A 22,563-nucleotide genomic window follows, 5' to 3' on the forward strand; every position below is an offset into this window, starting at 1 on the left:
CAAGGTTTATACAAATCTCCGCTGTTGAAAACTAAATGTTAATCGAAAAGAAATGTGAGATAATGTCTAGATGCTTTTTATAGTGGAGATCAAGCTTATAAATTGCTTGGCTAGGCTGATGAGAAAGTGGATTGCGCAGTCAGATGGAAAAATAGTAAATAGGTTTTTTAACGTGATAGATTTAGCCGGAGGTAACTTGTGGAATAGACACCGGCTGGAATGCGGTTTTAACCAATCAGCATTCGGGATTAGACCCACCCGTTGTATAATATCTTATAACTCTTTGCAACAACTCTTAGCTATGCTAGTTAGCAATGGTGCTGGTCCCAGATTTGTGACCTTGTTGTCTTATCCTGTATGTTTTTGACCTAGACCCATGCCAGGAAGTAAAAGCAAGAAGTGTACCCTTCAATCTGTGATGTGATTTGTTGAGTCAATTCAACTAGTATTACAGGAAATACATTCCATTGCATGTGCCACATCAGTTAGCATTATTTTAATGATCATTCTACATTACCATGGCGTTCCAGCATCAGTTGATAGAACATTCCAAAATACCATGAAAATTATCACATCTCAATACCAGGCAGCCATTGTGAGTGTACCCATGAGTTTACCAGTCAAATTGCCAGGGTTAGAGCATCCAAGCCCATTCAATTAATTATATTTCTATGGTACTGACTGTATGTAGCTAGATAACATGCCTGATAACTTGTGGCTCAGGCTCTGTTCTCCTCTGAATGATCAGCCCAGGCTCAGCTCTCAGCTCACTCCCTAGCCCCGGCCAGGCATGCAAAGATGGAATCTCTCTCTCTATCTCTGTTTACTTCACACCGTGGTTCAATCATGCACATTCCGTCTGTGCAAACCATGTAAATCCATCATAGCGGTGTATACACAGTACGGACAGATAAATTACAGAGCTTAGGAGAGTATAGAACAACATGCAGACAATGTAAGAAATAAGATGGGTTGTTATTATATGCCTCAGTTATGCATACATGACACACAAATTGATCACAGATAAACAACACTAAATGTTACAGCCAATATAGGACTTTATTACACAATTAACAATATCCTGCTAAAAAAAAACAGCTACACACCAGTAGCAACCTAAATTCCTTGACATGTATTACCTAGCATTCATATTCAATTAAGCAGTTCAGGATATATTGTATTTCTACTGTTTCCTTAAAACTAATTATGTTCTATAATAATATCATTTTTTTTGCATTGAGAACCCGAACATCCCGTGTTTAACTATAGTAAACAAACAAACATAGTAAACTAACAAAGATTTGACCGTCTGTCAATGTGCCCTTGAGCAAGGCAGTTAACCCTAATTGCTCTTGTAAATTGCTCTGGATAAGAGCATCTACTAAAATGTAAGTGAGTGTTTATCTCCTTAGACCTGTCCCACCATATGGAGAAAGGATGTCTGGTTCCCTGAGTGTACGCGGCATGTCATGACTGATCATGAGTGATGGTACACTGCTCATTGGCTCAATTTGGTGCATGTCATCTATGGGGATCGTGGCGGGAGGGATGAGTGGGTGGTCCACCTCAGACTGAGGGTTGACAGGGAGAACATAGAACTCTTCTTTCTCCTGCTGATCCAGGTTCTTCAGAATAGCCTTGGACAGGAAGTGAGGGTCATCCTCATGTTCATCTACAAGAAGTAGAAATTACATAGGTCGTAATATTAGGCACATAGGAGGACATTCAATCTTATATTATGAGAGTGAGAAAGAGAGAAGGACGGACAGACAGAGAGACACACGGACAAAACGGACTGAAAGACAGACATCTAACCGTTGAGCAGGATGAGTCGGTAGCGGTTCCTGCACTCCAGTGAGCGGTCCAGTATGTCCTGTAGAGTCCTGTAGAACAGCAGCACCTGCTCTCTCCTGTCCCTTTCCCCAAACCCTGCACTGCTCTCCTGAGACATCTTATACAGGGTCAGCAGAGGGGTGGCATACTCCACCACACAGTGATGGGCCTACAGACAAACACACACATAACAAACAGACCATACCTCTATCCTCCTGATTCCTGCTTACAAGCAAAAACTAAACCAGGAAGTACCAGTGTTACGTTCCCCAGTTTATGTGTTGTAGTTTGTGTATTTGCATGTGTTTATTTCAGGAAATGGCTTCCTGAAATCCCTCAAGCAGCTGATTGGTCGACTCCATGGCTAATTGGAGAGCTGACCCCGCCCCCCCGTCAAGACGCAGCTGTCTCCAGTTACACATTCATTCTGAAGCTATATAAAAGCCAGTGTTCTGTTCAGGAGAAAGTCATTGCTGGGAGGTCATTGCTGAGAGATTGAATGTGAGGGAGGTCATTGCTGAGAGAGGAGGCTGATGACTGTGGATAATTTACTATGTTAGTTGTTGGTAGCAGTTGGTATGTTCTGTGAGTTTGTTGCTCAGATAGAGCTTATTTGATGTCCTTTGTTTCTTAGTTTGTTTGAGAAATTATTTGTTTTCCTGTTTCATTTGTTCCCAGGGGGGAAGGGGAAGGCACCTAGGGAGTGCTTAGGCAAGAGGCCCGCGGACATACATGTACCCATAGTATCGTCAGTGACTGTACGTACATACCCCAACCAGAAGCCATGGATTACAGGCAACATCCACACTGAGCTAAAGTATAAAGCTGCTGCTTTCAAGAAGCGGGATTTTTAACGGGACGCTTATAAGAAATCCTGTTATGCCTTCTGACGAACCATCAAACAGGCAAAGCATCAATACAGGACTAAGAATGAATTGTACTACACCGGCTCTGACGCTCGTCGGATGTGGCAGGGCTTGAAAACTATTACAGACTACAAAGGGAAGCACAGCTGTGAGCTGCCCAGTGACACAAGCCTACCAGATGAGCTAAATTACTTCTATGCTGGTTCGAGGCAAGCAACACTGAAAAATGCATGAGAGCATCAGCTGTTCCAGATGACTTTGTGATCAGCTCTCCGTAGCCAATATAAGACCTTTAAACAGGTCAACATTCACAAGGCTGCAGAGCCAGGCGGATTACCAGGACGTGTACTCTGAGCATGTGCTGACCAACTGTCTTCACTGACATTTTCAACCTGTCCCTGACCGAGTCTGTAATAGCAACATGTTTCAAGCAGACCACCATCGTCCCTGTGCCCAAGAACCCCAAGGTAACCAGCCTGAATGACTATGTACCCGTAGCACTCACACCTGTAGCCATGAAGTGCTTTGAAAGGCTGGTCATGGCTCACATCAACACCATTATCCCAGAAACCCTAGACTCACTCCAATTTGCATAACACTCCAGCAGATCCACAGATGATGCAATCTCTGTTGCACTCCACACTGTCCTTTCCCACCTGGAGTAAAGGAACTCCTACGTGAGAATGCTATTCATTGACTACCGCTCAGCGTTCAACACCATAGTTCCCTCACAGCTCATCACTAAGCTAAGGACCCAGGGACTAAACACCTCCCTCTGCAATTGGATCCTGGACTTCCTGACGGGCTGCCCCCAGGTGGTAACACATCTGCCACGCTGATCCTCAACACGGAGCCTCCTCAGGGGTGCGTGCTCAGTCCTTTCCTGTACTCCCTGTTCACACATGACTGCATGGCCAAGCACGACTCTTACACCATCATTACGTTTTTCGACAACACAACAGTGGTAGGCCTGATCACCGACAACAATGATACAGCCTATAGGGAGGACTTCAGAGATCTGGCAGTGTGGTGCCAGGATAACAGCCTCTCCCACAAACACACCAAGACAGTCGTAAAGATAGCACGACAACGCCTATTCCCCGTCAGAAGACTGAAAAGATTTGGCATGGGTCCTCAGATCCTCAAAAAGTTACACAGCTGCACCATCGAGACCATCCTGACTGGTTGCATCCCCACCTGCTATGGCAACAGCTCGGCCTCCGACCGCAAGGCACTACAGAGAGTAGTGTGTATGGCCCAGTACATCACTGTGACGAAGCTTCAGGCCATCCAGGACCTCTATACCAGGCAGTATCAGAGGAAGGCCCCAAAAATTGCCAAAGACACCAGCCATCCCAGTCATAGACTGTTCTCTCTGCTACCGCACGACAAGCGGTACAGAAGCGCCAAGTCTAGTTCCAAAAGTCTTCTTAACAGCTTCTACCCTCAAGCCAAAAGACTCTCGAATAGCTAATCAAATGGATACCCAGACTTTTTGCATTGTCCCCCCCAACCCCCATGTTTACACTGCTGCCACTCTCTGTTTATTATCCATGCATAGTCACTTTACCTCTACCTACATATACATATTACCTCAATTACCTCGACTAACTGATGCCCACATACATTGACTCTGTACGGTACCCCCTGTATATAGCCTCCACATTGACTCTGTACTGGTACCCCCTGTATATAGCCTCCACATTGACTCTGTACTGGTACCCCCTGTATATAGCCTCCACATTGACTCTGTACGGTACCCCCTGTATATAGCCTCCACATTGACTCTGTACTGGTACCCCCTGTATATAGCCTCCACATTGACTCTGTACTGGTACCCCCTGTATATAGCCTCCACATTGACTCTGTACTGGTACCCCCTGTATATAGCCTCCACATTGACTCTGTACGGTACCCCCTGTATATAGCCTCCACATTGACTCTGTACGGTACCCCCTGTATATAGCCTCCACATTGACTCTGTACTGGTACCCCCTGTATATAGCCTCCACATTGACTCTGTACGGTACCCCCTGTATATACGCTCCACATTGACTCTGTACGGTACCCCCTGTATATAACCTCCACATTGACTCTGTACGGTACCCCCTGTATATAGCCTCCACATTGACTCTGTACTGGTACCCCCTGTATATAGCCTCCACATTGACTCTGTACGGTACCCCCTGTATATAGCCTCCACATTGACTGTGTACGGTACCCCCTGTATATAGCCTCCACATTGACTGTGTACGGTACCCCCTGTATATAGCCTCCACATTGACTCTGTACGGTACCCCCTGTATATCGCCTCGCTCCTGTTATTTTATTGTTGCTCCTTCATTTTTTTTATTTGTTCAAAAAATATATATTGCTTCAGTTTTTTTTTACTTTCCAGAATTTTTAAATGTTTTAATTTTTAAAAAGTAAGCATTTCACTGTAAGGTCTACTACACCTGTTGCATTCGGTACATGTGACATTCGGTGTGTGAGACACACACACACACACACACACACACACAAACAGGGAATACTGGGATTAGGGAATTCAGTGCAACAACCCAAAAAATCTGCAAATAGGTTTATAGATTGTGCACACATTTGGCCACGTTGTGCACGTGTTGGGCTTTTCCACATTATTTTTGTATTTTCCAGAGGTTCTTAACCACTCACTGTTGATTCACTGTTTGACCACATGGTGGTGCCAGTGTAATGCATTTCACTTTGGGATAGTGTTTGAGAAGGTTACTGACTGTAAGGTAATCCCTACCTACCTGTCTGTTCTCGTCCAATAGGCTGTAGACACTGTGCCTGTAGACACGCCCCCTGACCCCTGCTCTGTCGATCTCTGTGTTAGGGAGGTTGTCATAGAAACGGATGTTGGTGTCCTCATCTTCCAGCTTGTGAGCGATGTTGGCGTTGAGAGGGAGGAGGATGAGGAGCTTTCTGGAACCCCTGGTCTCAAACGGACCTGCCGTGTGTGAGGCACGGAATTCTGCTATAGAACCCTCCAACCCTACCACAAAAATACAGATAAACAAATACACACAGCTGACATGATACAGTATTTGTTATGTTACAGAAAAAAGCTTAATAAATGCCCCTGTCAAAATAAGTACAGCCTTCTCTCTGACTGTTCGTTGTGATTAATCTACATCAAATCCAGAGGTTATGATTTTCTATGTGTGTGTGAGCTGATGGTAGTCTACTTACGAGGCAACACCAGGTTGAGGTAGCCCAGGTGGAAAGACCAAGCCAGGCCATGAGCCACGTTCATCTTCCTCTCCTCACAAATCTCTGACACTTCCACTTCAGACGGACCCTAGATATGGGAGAGAGAAACATCAACTGGGAAATAACCAGTATTACTCACAGGCAGACATGCAGAATTACTCACAGACAGACATCACAGACAGACATGCAGAGAATCTGGTTTAAAAATATTTACTGGGATTTACTGAAACCACAACCATGGTGCTTGCCTACGGAGCTGTGAGGGGAACGGCACCTCAGTACCTCCAGGCTCTGATCAGGCCCTACACCCAAACAAGGGCACTGCGTTCATCCACCTCTGGCCTGCTCGCCTCCCTACCACTGAGGAAGTACAGTTCCCGCTCAGCCCAGTCAAAACTGTTCGCTGCTCTGGCCCCCCAATGGTGGAACAAACTCCCTCACGACGCCAGGACAGCGGAGTCAATCACCACCTTCCGGAGACACCTGAAACCCCACCTCTTCAAGGAATACCTAGGATAGGGTAAGTAATCCTTCTCACCCCCCTAAAAGATTTAGATGCACTATTGTAAAGTGGCTGTTCCACTGGATGTCATAAGGTGTATGCACCAATTTGTAAGTCGCTCTGGATAAGAGCGTCTGCTAAATGACTTAAATGTAAATGTTAATGTAAATGAGCAATCAAAAACCACAACTCTGGTGAGCTAACAAGAATCACACTAACACACAGTCAGCATTTTACATTAGCATGTAAGCTACAGTATCGTTCAGTATAATTGGCTTCAGGAAGCTAAACTATGTTATTAGTGGCTTAAATGAGAGGGTTTGGAGACCCACACCAGACTGATGATTAAAACCATCCTTGAGACCAGGGTTGGGTTCAATTCCATTTCAATTCCAGTCAATGCAGAATTCCAAATTGTCCTCATTGTAAAACATTCAAAAGATCTGGAATCGGAACTTCAGGGAACATCCTGAATTGAATGGAATTTAGATGGAATTCACCCCCAACCCTGCTGGAGACACACAGGGTTCTGTGTTGGTTCATATTGTGTGTGAGAGTTCCAGATCAGGCTCTTGTTATCTCACCAGTACTCCCAGGGTTCTGAGTAGAGGGTAGAGGCCACAGGCCAAGACCACCATGCTCCACTGGTCTCTCCAGGGCGGTGGCTCAGTCAGGCCAAACAGCAGCGCTGCCAACCCCACACCCAGGAGAGTATACACACCCACACAGGCTGTCACCATCTGACCCAGCCTACCACCACGCTACCTGGGTAGACAGAGGGGTGAGAAAAGGAGAGGGGGAGAGGTAGAGAGGGAGGCAGGTAATATGTAAATATTGATCTATTTATTCAGCGACCATGTTTTGTGGGTATGAGTATGACTATGAGTATGGAAGTTAAGTTCCCTCACCGGGTAGTTGCATGATGAAGACATTCCTCTATGAAAAGAAACACTCCATGCAGCGAGGGCCCCACAGTCAGGATGAGTATCGCTGCTGCAACGTGTCTGAAGAAGCTCTCAGGCTCCAAAACCAAGATGGCCGTCATCACCATGGTAGCCAATCCTATCGCACCAGCTTTGGGTAGACTCCCACGAGGCTGAGGGACCAGACTCTCCTCCCCTCCCAACTATTGCATCTGAGGAACAGACATAACAGCACCATGACTTAGTATTAGAGATATAACATACAAATAATCAGGTAACACCTGTCCCTTTTATTTCATTTTCACAACTTCTTGAAAGGTTGCCAGACATTTCAACAGCCATAATCATGAACTAAGTGCCTTGCGTTATATGGGCATTGAATTGGTGAAGGCCATGTAGGGGAGGAGATGGGGATAAATTACTTCTCCACAGAGAGACATATTGGATAGACCACTTGTGCATTCTTGCCCCAGCAGGCCTTAATGAGGAATGTTATTTTTCTAGTTGTTTGTAGTATGTTATCAATAGGCCAAACACTTTGGTAATGACATCATAATGTAATTGTATTGTGTGTCTGTGTGTCACACCCTGATCTGTTTCACCTGTCTTTGTGCTTGTCTCCACACCCACCAGGTGTCTCCCATCTCCCCCATTATCCCCTGTATATACATACCTGCGTTTTCTGTTTGTCTGTTGCCAGTTCGCCTTGTCCTGTCAAGTCCTTTCAGCGTGTTCCCATGTTTCCTGTGCTCTAGTTTCTGATTTCGTTTACAACCCTTTGCCTGGCTTGACTTACCTTTTGCCTGCCCCTTGTACTATAATAAACTCTGATACTCGTACTGTCTGCATCTGGGTCTTTGCCTGAGCCGTGATAGTACAAACTGGCCATGACTGACCCAGCAGACTCGGATCAGCTCTGCAATGCCGTCTCCTCCCAAGGAGCCACCATGGGAAGCCTGGTTCGTAAGGTGGGAGGGGTCCGGCTTACCCGGATGTTTGTCCCAGGCTCTGCCCGTTGCACCAGTCCTAGAATGGGCACATTCCTTGAGACTGACCTGCCATCCAGGCTCCCGTTGTACTCTGGCTTTCATCTGACAATGCTTTTAGTGGCCTTCCATGGTTCCTGATGTCTCCACATTCGTCGCCGCCTGCACTGTGTGCACAAAATTAGACTCTGCGGCAAGTTACGGCTGGCCTTCTTCAACCACTCTGTTCCTCACTGCCCCTGGTCCCATATATCCCTGGACTTTGTTACTGGTCTTCCTCCATCAGATGGCAACACCACGATACTGACGGTGGTGGATAGGTTTTCTAAAACAGCCTATTTTATTCCCCTTACCAAGGTACCCTCAGCCAAGGAGACGGCACAGCTCATGGTGTAGCACATCTTCTGGATCCATGGACTTCCAGTCGACATGGTCTCTGTTTGTGGTCCTCAGTTCTCGTTCTGGAAGGCATTCTGCACCCTCATTGGGTCGTCGGCCAGCCTGTCCTCTGGTTTTCACACCCACTGGTCTCTCGTCCTGTTCCTTTGGATACCATCCCTCGCTCTTCCCTGAGCAAGAGGAAGAAGCCAGCATACCCTCTGCCAAGATGTTTGTCCGCCGCTGTCGCCGTCCCTAGAAGAGAGCCCGGGCCACGCTTTTGAAGACCACATCCAGGTATCGGCGACAGGTGGATCGCCACCGGACCCCTGCTCCCCGCTATCAGCTCAGGCAGAGGGGATGGCTTTCCACTCGGGGCCGGCCTCTCCGGGTGGAGTCCCGTAAACTTTCCACCCCTTTCATCGGCCCTTTCCCCATCTCTAAAATCCTTAGCCCCTCTGCTGTTCGTCTTCTGTTGCCCCACACCCTCCGTATTAATTTCACTTTTCATGTGTCTAGGATTAAACCTCTGTCTCACAGCCCTTTGTCTCCTGTTTCCAGCCTTAATGAGGAATGCTATTTTTCTTGTTGTTTGTTGTATGTTAACAATAGGCCAAACACTTTGGTAATGACATCATAATGTAATTGTATTGTGTGTCTGTGTGTCACACCCTGATCTGTTTCACCTGTCTTTGTGCTTGTCTCCACACCCACCAGGTGTCTCCCATCTCCCCCATTATCCCTTGTGCATTCATACTGTTTGTCTGTTGCCAGTTAATCTTGTCCTGTCAAGTCCTACCAGCGTGTTCCCATGTTTCCTGTGCTCTAGTTTTGGTTTTCCTAGTCTTTCCAGTTCTAGCCTTTCTGCCTGTCCTGACCCTGATCCTGCCCACAGTTCTAACCTTTCTGCCTGTCCTGACCCTGATCCTGCCCACAGTTCTACCCTTTCTGCCTGTCCTGACCCTGATCCTGCCCACAGTTCTAACCTTTCTGCCTGTCCTGACCCTGATCCTGCCCACAGTTCTACCCTTTCTGCCTGTCCCGACCCTGATCCTGCCCACAGTTCTAACCTTTCTGCCTGTCCCGACCCTGATCCTGCCCACAGTTCTAGCCTTTCTGCCTGTCCTGACCCTGATCCTGCCCACAGTTCTAGCCTTTCTGCCTGTCCTGACCCTGATCCTGCCCACAGTTCTAGCCTTTCTGCCTGTCCTGACCCTGATCCTGCCCACAGTTCTAACCTTTCTGCCTGTCCTGATCTTTCCTGACTCTGGATTAGGCCTTTCTGCCTGTCCTGACCCTGATCCTGCCCACAGTTCTAGCCTTTCTGCCTGTCCTGACCCTGATCCTGCCCACAGTTCTAGCCTTTCTGCCTGTCCTGACCCTGATCCTGCCCTCAGTTATAGCCTTTCTGCCTGTCCTGACCCTGATCCTGCCCACAGTTCTAACCTTTCTGCCTGTCCCGACCCTGATCCTGCCCACAGTTCTACCCTTTCTGCCTGTCCTGACCCTGATCCTGCCCACAGTTCTAACCTTTCTGCCTGTCCCGACCCTGATCCTGCCCACAGTTCTAGCCTTTCTGCCTGTCCTGACCCTGATCCTGCCCACAGTTCTAACCTTTCTGCCTGTCCTGACCCTGATCCTGCCCACAGTTCTAGCCTTTCTGCCTGTCCTGACCCTGATCCTGCCCACAGTTCTAGCCTTTCTGCCTGTCCTGACCCTGATCCTGCCCACAGTTCTAACCTTTCTGCCTGTCCTGATCTTTCCTGACTGGATTAGGCCTTTCTGCCTGTCCTGACCCTGATCCTGCCCACAGTTCTAGCCTTTCTGCCTGTCCTGACCCTGATCCTGCCCACAGTTCTAGCCTTTCTGCCTGTCCTGACCCTGATCCTGCCCTCAGTTATAGCCTTTCTGCCTGTCCTGACCCTGATCCTGCCCACAGTTCTGACCTTTCTGCCTGTCCTGACCCTGATCCTGCCCACAGTTCTAACCTTTCTGCCTGTCCTGACCCTGATCCTGCCCACAGTTCTAGCCTTTCTGCCTGTCCTGACCCTGATCCTGCCCACAGTTCTAACCTTTCTGCCTGTCCTGACCCTGATCCTGCCCACAGTTCGTTCTCACCTTTCTGCCTGTCCTGACCCTGATCCTGCCCACAGTTCGTTCTCACCTTTCTGCCTGTCCTGACCCTGATCCTGCCCACAGTTCTAACCTTTCTGCCTGTCCTGACCCTGATCCTGCCCACAGTTCTAGCCTTTCTGCCTGTCCTGACCCCGATCCTGCCCACAGTTCTAACCTTTCTGCCTGTCCTGACCCTGATCCTGCCCACTGTTCTAACCTTTCTGCCTGTCCTGACCCTGATCCTGCCCACAGTTCTAACCTTTCTGCCTGCCCTGACCTTGATCCTGCCCACTGTTCTAACCTTTCTGCCTGTCCTGACCCTGATCCTGCCCACAGTTCGTTCTCACCTTTCTGCCTGTCCTGACCCCGATCCTGCCCACAGTTCTAGCCTTTCTGCCTGTCCTGACCCTGATCCTGCCCACAGTTCTAGCCTTTCTGCCTGTCCTGACCCTGATCCTGCCCACAGTTCTAACCTTTCTGCCTGTCCTGACCCTGATCCTGCCCACAGTTCGTTCTCACCTTTCTGCCTGTCCTGACCCTGATCCTGCCCACAGTTCTAGCCTTTCTGCCTGTCCTGACCCCGATCCTGCCCACAGTTCTAGCCTTTCTGCCTGTCCTGACCCCGATCCTGCCCACAGTTCTAACCTTTCTGCCTGTCCTGACCCTGATCCTGCCCACAGTTCTAACCTTTCTGCCTGTCCTGACCCTGATCCTGCCCACAGTTCTAACCTTTCTGCCTGTCCTGACCCTGATCCTGCCCACTGTTCTAACCTTTCTGCCTGTCCTGACCCTGATCCTGCCCACAGTTCGTTCTCACCTTTCTGCCTGTCCTGACCCTGATCCTGCCCACAGTTCTAACCTTTCTGCCTGTCCTGACCCTGATCCTGCCCACAGTTCTAACCTTTCTGCCTGTCCTGACCCTGATCCTGCCCACAGTTCTAGCCTTTCTGCCTGTCCTGACCCTGATCCTGCCCACAGTTCTAGCCTTTCTGCCTGTCCTGACCCTGATCCTGCCCACAGTTCTAACCTTTCTGCCTGTCCTGACCCTGATCCTGCCCACAGTTCTAACCTTTCTGCCTGTCCTGACCCTGATCCTGCCCACAGTTCTAGCCTTTCTGCCTGTCCTGACCCTGATCCTGCCCACAGTTCTAGCCTTTCTGCCTGTCCTGACCCTGATCCTGCCCACAGTTCTAACCTTTCTGCCTGTCCTGACCCTGATCCTGCCCACTGTTCTAACCTTTCTGCCTGTCCTGACCCTGATCCTGCCCACAGTTCTAACCTTTCTGCCTGCCCTGACCTTGATCCTGCCCACTGTTCTAACCTTTCTGCCTGTCCTGACCCTGATCCTGCCCACAGTTCTAACCTTTCTGCCTGTCCTGACCCTGATCCTGCCCACTGTTCTAACCTTTCTGCCTGCCCTGACCTTGATCCTGCCCACAGTTCTAACCTTTCTGCCTGTCCTGATCCTTCCTGACTCTGGATTACAACCTTTTGCCTGCCCCTTGTACTATAATAAACTCTGAGACTCGTACTATCCGCCTCCTGTGTCTGCATCTGAGTCTTAGCCTGAGCCGTGACACCATGTATCTTTCTTAGATTGTCATGTTTCCCCCACAGCTCTCTCTGCTGGGGTCTCTTGATTGGGCCTATACTGACTGTGAATTTACAATTATTCTCACCTGTGAGGTCTTCTTGTTGTGACATTGATTGCCATTGCCTTGCACGCTGAAGAAGGGCTCATACTGTATGTCAATTTAAGTTTATTTACTGGAGTGCTGTCCTATTTCTGTTCTTTGGACAATATACCAGGATCCAGCACCCAATTTAAGTTAGTGTTAGTGCAATAACACCCATAGAATTCCAGTCGTTGCACTAAGGTTAGTTACAAGCACTGGTTTGTAAAACGACCTAACTTCCTCTAACTTGCTCGGCTCTCTACCCGCTAGGCTACCTGCCATATGAAATCTGTTCAAAAATAATAAAAAATTAATTCACAAGTCCATCTGACTCTGGGGAAGTAGATAAAGGACCTCATTGCCAAAATCCCAAAGTATCCCTTTAGGAGAAACCCTCAGCCTGCTTTGCTTTGCATTGTATAAAGTGGAAAGGAAGAGGACCAACTTTATATTAGATTGAAGGAAATAAGAATTATAGTCCAGTAAAACCCATGAACTATTAAATGGTGCCCTGATGTTACCCGTGCACTTCAGAGTAGTGAAAACGACCCACAATACATACATAATCTCCATGACTACATTCTCATACCACATATTACGTCTGGAGACTATCACTGACTCAAATCATATCAAATCAAATTGCATTAGTCACATGCGCCGAATAGACCTTACAGTGAAATGCTCACTTACGAACCCCTAACCATCAGTGCAGTTTTAAAAAATACGGATAAGAATAAGAAATAAAAGAGCATTAATTCATATACACACAATAAATACATATCTCAATGAGGGAATTGCTATCCTATAGTTAGATCTAGACACGGAATCATTTAAAGGTACAGTTCAAATGCAGAAAACATTTTTAGTTGTCATTTTTTATGTAGCTTATCTGTTGAGGCTTACCTTTATGTGTTTTGAGTGATCCCAGTTCCAGAACACAGAACAACAGAGACAATTCCAGATTGAAAGAGATTCAAATAGGTGTGTGTTGATAGAAAATCAGATGAATAGAGATTATAAATCAGAGCTATCACTTCTCCCTCTCATTTTCCACTTGTGTTCTCACTCTCTCCCTGCTTCCCTTTGTGTTGTACACATTTGGGTAATAGTTTCAGTTTCAGTTTACAAGAGGCAATATATCCCACACAATGAGTGATAACATTTACATTACATTTAAGTCATTTAGCAGACGCTCTTATCCAGAGCGACTTACAAAGATAAAGACCAATAGAGCTAGATAAAAAGTGATAAAGCCCAATAGAGCTAGATAAAAAGTGATAAAGCCCAATAGAGCTAGATAAAAAGTGATAAAGACCAATAGAGCTAGATAAAAAGTGATAAAGCCCAATAGAGCTAGATGAAAAGTGATAACGACCAATAGAGCTAGATAAAAAGTGATAAAGACCAATAGAGCTAGATAAAAAGTGATAAAGACCAATAGAGCTAGATGAAAAGTGATAAAGACCAATAGAGCTAGATGAAAAGTGATAAAGACAGAGAGGTATAAAGTTTGCTCGAAACAAATTCCACAGAGAGGGGTTGATGTACTGTACTAGGTAACAGTAGTGGAACAGGGAGTGGAGGAAGAGGCATGGGTGTTGTTATAACCCAATGTATCACTGTTTTAATATACTGCTCCGGCTGTCTTAATGAACGCCTCTGATTAACCATACAGTATGTGTTCTTATGATAAACTGTTCGGGAGGTGATTTAACACGTTTCGGTCAACCCACCTCTCTCCGGTCTACTTACACCTTATAAATGTGTTGTTACACAGCACATCACAGCCAGTACAGTACCTATCCAGGTGTGGACTTCTGTATGAGATTCATATTAAACAGGGGTGTCAATTGGATATGGCCATACACTAGCTCAACACAAACTATTTAAAATAGGCAACTAAAATCATTCCAATCCCGATTCAAAGGCAAATGCAGTTTAGCAGTGTCAGCTGGTCTGATTTGAATACCATGCGGACACCTGGGAGCGGGAGGCGAAGGCTGTTTGTGTGGCTGGCAACTGGCTGGGTTTGTGGAGAGCAGAGATCTGTATACGACATGTATGTCCCCACACTAACAACGGGAATCTTCCCAAAGATGCGAAGGCAGGCGACAAGTTTAGTTCCAAAATAACCCCATAGAAACGCATTGGGATCGGTTTGGTCTGAACTTGGTGATAATGAAACCTCTCGTTTAGCTCTTCCTCTCTGTAGAGAGCCGCATCAACACAGCTGCATGAAAACGCAGGACTTTTTCTCAACACATTGCAGAGGTAGCTAAAGACAGCTGGAGTAGATTGCATTGTCTATGTAACTGCTGTTTGACTTGACATTAAACGAAACTATAGTTCTAATCCCGGTGCTGAGCTAGTGCGTAGCAGGCTAATTGTTGTATGACGTGTTTGTAGAATGTTAAATCCCCTATTTCCTGAGGTGAATGAAGCTACAGTGACAAGGTGATCATGGCTGGAGTCAATTGAACTTGTTTTCCTCTTTTCCGAGTAAATAAAGCAAATGTCCAATTCATGAATCAAATTGAAATGTGGATCCCGACCCTATTATGTCAGGAAGAGCCTGTGGTGTGTGTTTTCGTGTGTCCACATGTGGGTGGCTTTCTATATGCGTTTGTCTGTGTATGAAGGAGTTAATAAACCAGCCAGATCAACCGTGATAAAAGACAGAATTCGACATCCATCCATGTCTGAGGATGTGGGAGGTGACGTGGAAACCGGTCACTAGGGGCAACAGTGAACGCTATTACCTTCAGGTAGGTTTGGTAGGGCGTTGTGCATGGGGATGCGTAAGCATCTACCTCTGTTTCAGAAGGTTGCATGTTCGAATCCAGCAAAAGAAACCTTTCAAAATCAGAGTTAATGCCTGACCTTAAACACTTTGACATTTGGAACTGAAGTGTGATGTGTGAGAAACATGGATGAACGTCTAAGTCTGACGTGAGACAGGCCATAAACAGAAGTATGCCAAAGGTTCATGCATATTTTATTCAAGAGTAAAAAAGTGGTTTGTCCCATGGGGCATGCTTACAGTTTGTGTAATAAAGGAGTCTGAGAGAGAACCATGGCACAAACTATATGGCACGAGGTCTCCGGTAAGTTCACCTCTCAAAATAAAGCACAATGAGACCAAACAAGGATCAGCAAAACGCAAGAGCAATTAGCAGAGAGCTTAAGAACAATGTTAATTATAAATATAATAATGATAATATTAAATAACAAGAATATAATTTAAGAATTATGATTAGAGAATACACTTTTCCTTTAAAATGTTTGAGACAACTTCTGTAACTGTGTCTGCTTTTACAGATGAGTTTACCATGCAATCATGCTTTGGCTGCCTGAATGGAAGTCTGTCTTTTTGTAGTACGGTTCTTCATTCACACTATTGTTCACTCTTAGAAACAAAGGTGCTATCTCGTGCCTAAAAGGGTTCTTTGGCTGTCCCCATAGGAGAACCCTTTGAAGAACCCTTTTTGGTTCCAGGTAGAACCCTTCTGAATTCCATTTAGAACCCTTTCCACAGAGGGTTCTTTCTACATGGAACCCAAAAGAGTTCTACCTGGAAGCAAAAAGGGTTCCACCTGGAACCGAAAAGGGTTCTCCTATAGGGACCACCGAAGATCCGTTTTGGAACCGTTTTTTTGTGTGTAGGTTTCAAAACAACTCCTGCACATCAGAGAAGAGAGGAGCGATAGAGTCACAACGCATGGCACCTCATACAAACGTCTAGTCTGTACAGCATCAAAATAAAATAATACATTAACTCATAATACAGTCATGAAAAAACTCAAATGAAATAAAAAACGAAATCCCAAAATAAAATAAAAACTGGAAAATGTTTTTTTCACAAATAAATATCATCCCTTAGTTAATTTGAAACAAGAAGATAAAAATAACTTACCATACTGAAACACGGCACAAATAGAATTTCACATTATTATTATCAAATAACTTAACTGCATGCACTGATGCGTTTATAAATGATTTACAAATAAATAACCTTCTGTTGGTCACTGTTCACACTCAGCCAAAAACACCATTTCATCTTCAAAGTAGAACAAAACAGCATATATAGGGACTTACTCCAGTTACAGCCGACTCAGGTTATAGGCAACTGGACAGCACATAAGAGGACACCATAGAAATGGAATGCATAGAACAGACTTCACTCATGCTGATTCTGATTGCATGCCTACAAAACAGCCAATCATAGTTGTTTGTACATTTCAATCTCTGATACAGGTGTCCATTCTATGCTTTCTATTTCTATGATTAACTTGGCAGCAATAGAACATAGAAGTGTAGATAGTCCCAGCAAGTAAAATATGTAAAAGTGGTAAAAAGTTGTCCTTAAAACTGAAATAAGATCAGTTTTGGAAATCATCTGACTTGGCAGCAATAGAACATAAGAGTGGAGCAGACAGACATTGCCCCTAAAACTGTTGAACGATCAGTTTTGTTTATCTGACTTTAGAGGCAGCGTCTACCTGGGGTGTAGTGAGTGTACTGTGAACTCTGTGTGCCACCTCAGCACTGGCTAACTGGCCAGTGGAGCATATTGGCTTTATAGGATGGAGAACACTCAGGTAATAAGACTGCATTTTGAACCTTCTGACAACTTCATCTTTTCCTTGAAGTTAATAAATAGTATGCTTAATTTCAATGTCCTGTTATTATCATATAGTACTAGTAGCAAAACATATTGGAAAGCACTACCATGTATGTTTGCAGATGAAAATGGCATTCAAATTTCACACGCAGATGCAAACGCATACACCAATAAATTCACAGCCGCCATGACAACTATCCATCTCCCTATGTAGATATCTTATCAAATAAAATGAATGAAGTAAACCACCGACAGGGCTGACACAACTTCCTGTTTTAAAATGAGAAGAGGAAACTGTAAATCACGGACAGGTAGTACCTCCACCGCATGCCACCTTAGCCCCCGTCGACCTCTCACCTACATGCCTCCACTCCCCACCCTTCCCCTGTCCCAACATAACAGAAAGGTAACATCTGTCCCCCAGTCAGCTCCACCCTTCCCCTGTCCCAACATAACAGAAATGTAACATCTGTCCCCCAGTCAGCTCCACCCTTCCCCTGTCCCAACATAACAGAAAGGTAACATCTGTCCCCCAGTCAGCTCCACCCTCCCTCTGACCCCAACATAACAGAAAGGTAACATCTGTCCCCCAGTCAGCTCCACCCTCCCTCTGCCCCCAACATAACAGAAAGGTAACATCTGTCCCCCAGTCAGCCCCACCCTCCCTCTGCCCCCAACATAACAGAAAGGTAACATCTGTCCCCAGTCAGCCCCACCCTCCCTCTGCCCCCAACATAACAGAAAGGTAACATCTGTCCCCCAGTCAGCCCCACCCTCCCTCTGCCCCCAACATAACAGAAAGGTAACATCTGTCCCCCAGTCAGCCCCACCCTCCCTCTGCCCCCAACATAACAGAAAGGTAACATCTGTCCCCCAGTCAGCCCCACTCTCCCTCTGCCCCCAACATAACAGAAAGGTGACATCTGTCCCCCAGTCAGCTCCACCCTCCCTCTGCCCCCAACATAACAAAAAGGAAACATCTGTCCCCCAGTCAGCCCCACTACACAATTAGAACAGAACATTATCTCTTTGTTTTGCATTGGAGTGTTCCAGAACGTCCAGTAGAGTGTTCCGTAGTGTAGTGTGTTCAGGTGGTCAGGTCAGGGGTCGGTAGTAGTGTGTGACCAGGTCAGGGAGTGATGGAACCTGCAGTACAGTTTGTCCGATTGGAGGTCTGATCCATCCATGGCACAGTCTTGTCAAACGGGTAGAGAGAAGGGCTGGGGAGCAACAGGCCAGGGGAGGCGGAGGAGGATGGTGTGTGTACCATTACTGTGTACGTGTAGGTCTATATGTTGACTGTGTGTTCTGTATGATCCTTGTTTAAGTGCATGTCTAAGTATGTTTACCGTAAATGTGTTTTACTTTAAGTGTGTATGTGTGGGTATGTACTTTATATCTGTGTGTATTAGTGTTTATGTATAAATGTGTGTATGTACTTTATATCTGTGTGTATTAGTGTTTATGTATAAATGTGTGTATGTGTGGGTATGTACTTTATATCTGTGTGTATTAGTGTTTATGTATAAATGTGTGTATGTGTGGGTATGTACTTTATATCTGTGTGTATTAGTGTTTATGTATAAATGTGTGTATGTGTGGGTATGTACTTTATATCTGTGTGTATTAGTGTTTATGTATAAATGTGTGTATGTGTGGGTATGTACTTTATATCTGTGTGTATTAGTGTTTATGTATAAATGTGTGTATGTGTGGGTATGTACTTTATATCTGTGTGTATTAGTGTTTATGTATAAATGTGTGTATGTGTGGGTATGTACTTTATATCTGTGTGTATTAGTGTTTATGTATAAATGTGTGTATGTGTGGGTATGTACTTTATATCTGTGTGTATTAGTGTTTATGTATAAATGTGTGTATGTGTGGGTATGTACTTTATATCTGTGTGTATTAGTGTTTATGTATAAATGTGTGTATGTGTGGGTATGTACTTTATATCTGTGTGTATTAGTGTTTATGTATAAATGTGTGTGTGTCCATCACTGTATATTGCTGTTGTTGTCGGTGCCGTTGGGCTCCCCCATGTTCATGCGGCCCATGGAGACACCCACACTGTTGACGGCGTCACGGCGGGGGGGCATGCGCTCGTTGATCCGGTCCAGACCCTTGGCCTCCGCAAAGCTATTGATCTTATGTTGAGGAGAGAAGCCTCGGATCGCTGGGGAGGCAGACCACAACTCAGTTACAGACTCATCTAATACACACACACATATCCTCACGCTCGTGTAATACACACACAATGTAGTTACAGTGCACTTGCTACCAGGGTTGAGATGAATTCCATTTCAATTCCAGTCAATTCAGGGAGGTACACTGAAATTCCATTTCCAAATCTCTTCAATGCTTAAAGAACATTTAGAATTTGGTTTACTTTCTGAATTGGCTGAAAATTAAATGGAATTGATCCCAACCCTGCTGCTACATACAAGATAAGAAATTCCTACACACGATAACCAGTTTAGTACATGATAAGAAATCTATACACATGATAACCAGTTTAGTACATGATAAGAAATTCCTACACACGATAACCAGTTTAGTACATGATAAGAAATCCATACACACGATAACCAGTTTAGTGCACGATAAGCAATTCCTACACACGATAACCAGTTTAGTACATGATAAGCAATTCCTACACACGATAACCAGTTTAGTACATGATAAGAAATCTATACACATGATAACCAGTTTAGTACATGATAAGAAATCCATACACACGATAACCAGTTTAGTACATGATAAGCAATTCCTGCACACGATAACCAGTTTAGTACATGATAAGCAATTCCTACACACGATAACCAGTTTAGTACATGATAAGAAATCCATACACACGATAACCAGTTTAGTGCACGATAAGCAATTCCTACACACGATAACCAGTTTAGTGCACGATAAGCAATCCATACACACGATAACCAGTTTAGTACATGATAAGAAATCCATACACACGATAACCAGTTTACTGCACGATAAGCAATTCCTGCACACGATAACCAGTTTAGTACATGATAAGCAATTCCTACACACGATAACCAGATTAGTACATGATAAGCAATTCCTACACACGATAACCAGTTTAGTACATGATAAGAAATCCATACACACTATAACCAGTTTACTGCACGATAAGCAATTCCTACACACGATAACCAGTTTAGTACATGATAAGCAATTCCTACACACGATAACCAGTTTAGTACATGATAAGCAATTCCTACACACGATAACCAGTTTAGTACATGATAAGAAATCCATACACACTATAACCAGTTTACTGCACGATAAGCAATTCCTACACACGATAACCAGTTTAGTACATGATAAGCAATTCCTACACACGATAACCAGTTTAGTACATGATAAGCAATTCCTACACACGATAACCAGTTTTGTACATGATAAGTAATTCCTACACACGATAACCAGTTTTGTACATGATAAGTAATTCCTACACACGATAACCAGTTTTGTACATGATAAGTAATTCCTACACACGATAACCAGTTTTGTACATGATAAGTAATTCCTACACACGATAACCAGTTTTGTACATGATAAGTAATTCCTACACACGATAACCAGATTAGTAGAAGATAAGAAATCCATACACACGATAACCAGATTAGTAGAAGATAAGAAATCCATACACACGATAACCAGATTAGTAGAAGATAAGAAATCCATACACACGATAACCAGATTAGTAGAAGATAAGAAATCCATACACACGATAACCAGTTTAGTGCATGATAAGTAATTCCTACACACGATAACCAGTTTAGTACATGATAAGTAATTCCTACACACGATAACCAGTTTAGTACATGATAAGTAATTCCTACACACGATAACCAGTTTAGTGCATGATAAGTAATTCCTACACACGATAGCCAGTTTAGTACATGATAAGAAATCCATACACACGATAACCAGATTAGTAGAAGATAAGAAATCCATACACACGATAACCAGTTTAGTACATGATAAGCAATTCCTACACACGATAACCAGATTAGTAGAAGATAAGAAATCCATACACACGATAACCAGTTTAGTACATGATAAGCAATTCCTACACACGATAACCAGATTAGTAGAAGATAAGAAATCCATACACACGATAACCAGTTTAGTACATGATAAGTAATTCCTACACACGATAACCAGTTTAGTACATGATAAGTAATTCCTACACACGATAACCAGTTTAGTGCATGATAAGTAATTCCTACACACGATAACCAGTTTAGTACATGATAAGAAATCCATACACACGATAACCAGATTAGTAGAAGATAAGAAATCCATACACACGATAACCAGTTTAGTACATGATAAGCAATTCCTACACACGATAACCAGATTAGTAGAAGATAAGAAATCCATACACACGATAACCAGTTTAGTACATGATAAGCAATTCCTACACACGATAACCAGTTTAGTACATGATAAGTAATTCCTACACACGATAACCAGATTAGTAGAAGATAAGAAATCCATACACACGATAACCAGTTTAGTACATGATAAGTAATTCCTACACACGATAACCAGTTTAGTACATGATAAGTAATTCCCACACACGATAACCAGATTAGTAGAAGATAAGAAATCCATACACACGATAACCAGTTTAGTACATGATAAGTAATTCCTACACACGATAACCAGTTTAGTACATGATAAGTAATTCCTACACACGATAACCAGATTAGTAGAAGATAAGAAATCCATACACACGATAACCAGATTAGTAGAAGATAAGAAATCCATACACACGATAACCAGTTTAGTACATGATAAGTAATTCCTACACACGATAACCAGTTTAGTACATGATAAGTAATTCCTACACACGATAACCAGATTAGTAGAAGATAAGAAATCCATACACACGATAACCAGATTAGTAGAAGATAAGAAATCCATACACACGATAACCAGTTTTGTACATGATAAGTAATTCCTACACACGATAACCAGTTTAGTACATGATAAGTAATTCCTACACACGATAACCAGTTTAGTACATGATAAGTAATTCCTACACACGATAACCAGTTTAGTACATGATAAGTAATTCCTACACACGATAACCAGTTTAGTACATGATAAGTAATTCCTACACACGATAACCAGTTTAGTACATGATAAGTAATTCCTACACACGATAACCAGTTTAGTGCATGATAAGTAATTCCTACACACGATAACCAGTTTAGTACATGATAAGTAATTCCTACACACGATAACCAGTTTAGTACATGATAAGTAATTCCTACACACAATAACCAGTTTAGTACATGATAAGTAATTCCTACACACGATAACCAGTTTAGTACATGATAAGAAATCTATACACATGATAACCAGTTTAGTACATGATAAGAAATTCCTAC

The 22,563-nt window shown here is 44.2% G+C and overlaps 2 protein-coding genes across 8 annotated transcripts in view; both read right to left on the minus strand.

Annotated features, from left to right (window-relative positions):
• Positions 1-1,036: 1,036 nt before the first annotated feature.
• On the minus strand, positions 1,037-13,577 carry LOC118381455 (stimulator of interferon genes protein-like). The gene is made up of 7 exons (XM_035768392.2): positions 13,417-13,577; positions 7,344-7,570; positions 7,020-7,200; positions 5,913-6,021; positions 5,474-5,715; positions 1,816-2,002; positions 1,037-1,672 (listed from the first exon to the last, which is right to left on the minus strand). The coding sequence occupies exons 3-7, from the start codon at positions 7,173-7,175 to the stop codon at positions 1,401-1,403; spliced, it is 966 nt and encodes a 321-aa protein (XP_035624285.1). The 5' UTR covers positions 7,176-7,200; positions 7,344-7,570; positions 13,417-13,577; the 3' UTR covers positions 1,037-1,400.
• A 5,016-nt stretch (positions 13,578-18,593) lies between these two features.
• The window catches only part of ppp3cb (protein phosphatase 3, catalytic subunit, beta isozyme), a 57,571-nt gene continuing 53,601 nt past the window's right edge, over positions 18,594-22,563 (minus strand). For all 7 annotated transcript variants that reach the window (XM_052513368.1, XM_052513377.1, XM_052513404.1 and 4 more), the window contains one exon: positions 18,594-19,313. In XM_052513368.1, the coding sequence (XP_052369328.1) occupies positions 19,135-19,313 (179 nt within the window). In that variant the 3' untranslated portion in view covers positions 18,594-19,134. The remainder of the gene's footprint in view (positions 19,314-22,563) is intronic.

The sequence above is a fragment of the Oncorhynchus keta genome, chromosome 4, assembly GCF_023373465.1.
Source record: "Oncorhynchus keta strain PuntledgeMale-10-30-2019 chromosome 4, Oket_V2, whole genome shotgun sequence".
NCBI classification, from domain to species: Eukaryota; Metazoa; Chordata; class Actinopteri; order Salmoniformes; family Salmonidae; genus Oncorhynchus; species Oncorhynchus keta.

Excerpts from the sequence above, each read along its gene's own strand:
- LOC118381455 (XM_035768392.2), bottom strand. The coding sequence starts at position 7,175 with ATGGTGACAGCCTGTGTGGGTGTGTATACTCTCCTGGGTGTGGGGTTG. Across the intron at positions 6,022-7,019 it reads TCAGAACCCTGGGAGTACTG|GGTCCGTCTGAAGTGGAAGT; the intron begins GTGAGATAACAA and ends TCCCATATCTAG. Across the intron at positions 1,673-1,815 it reads CCGACTCATCCTGCTCAACG|ATGAACATGAGGATGACCCT; the intron begins GTTAGATGTCTG and ends TACTTCTTGTAG.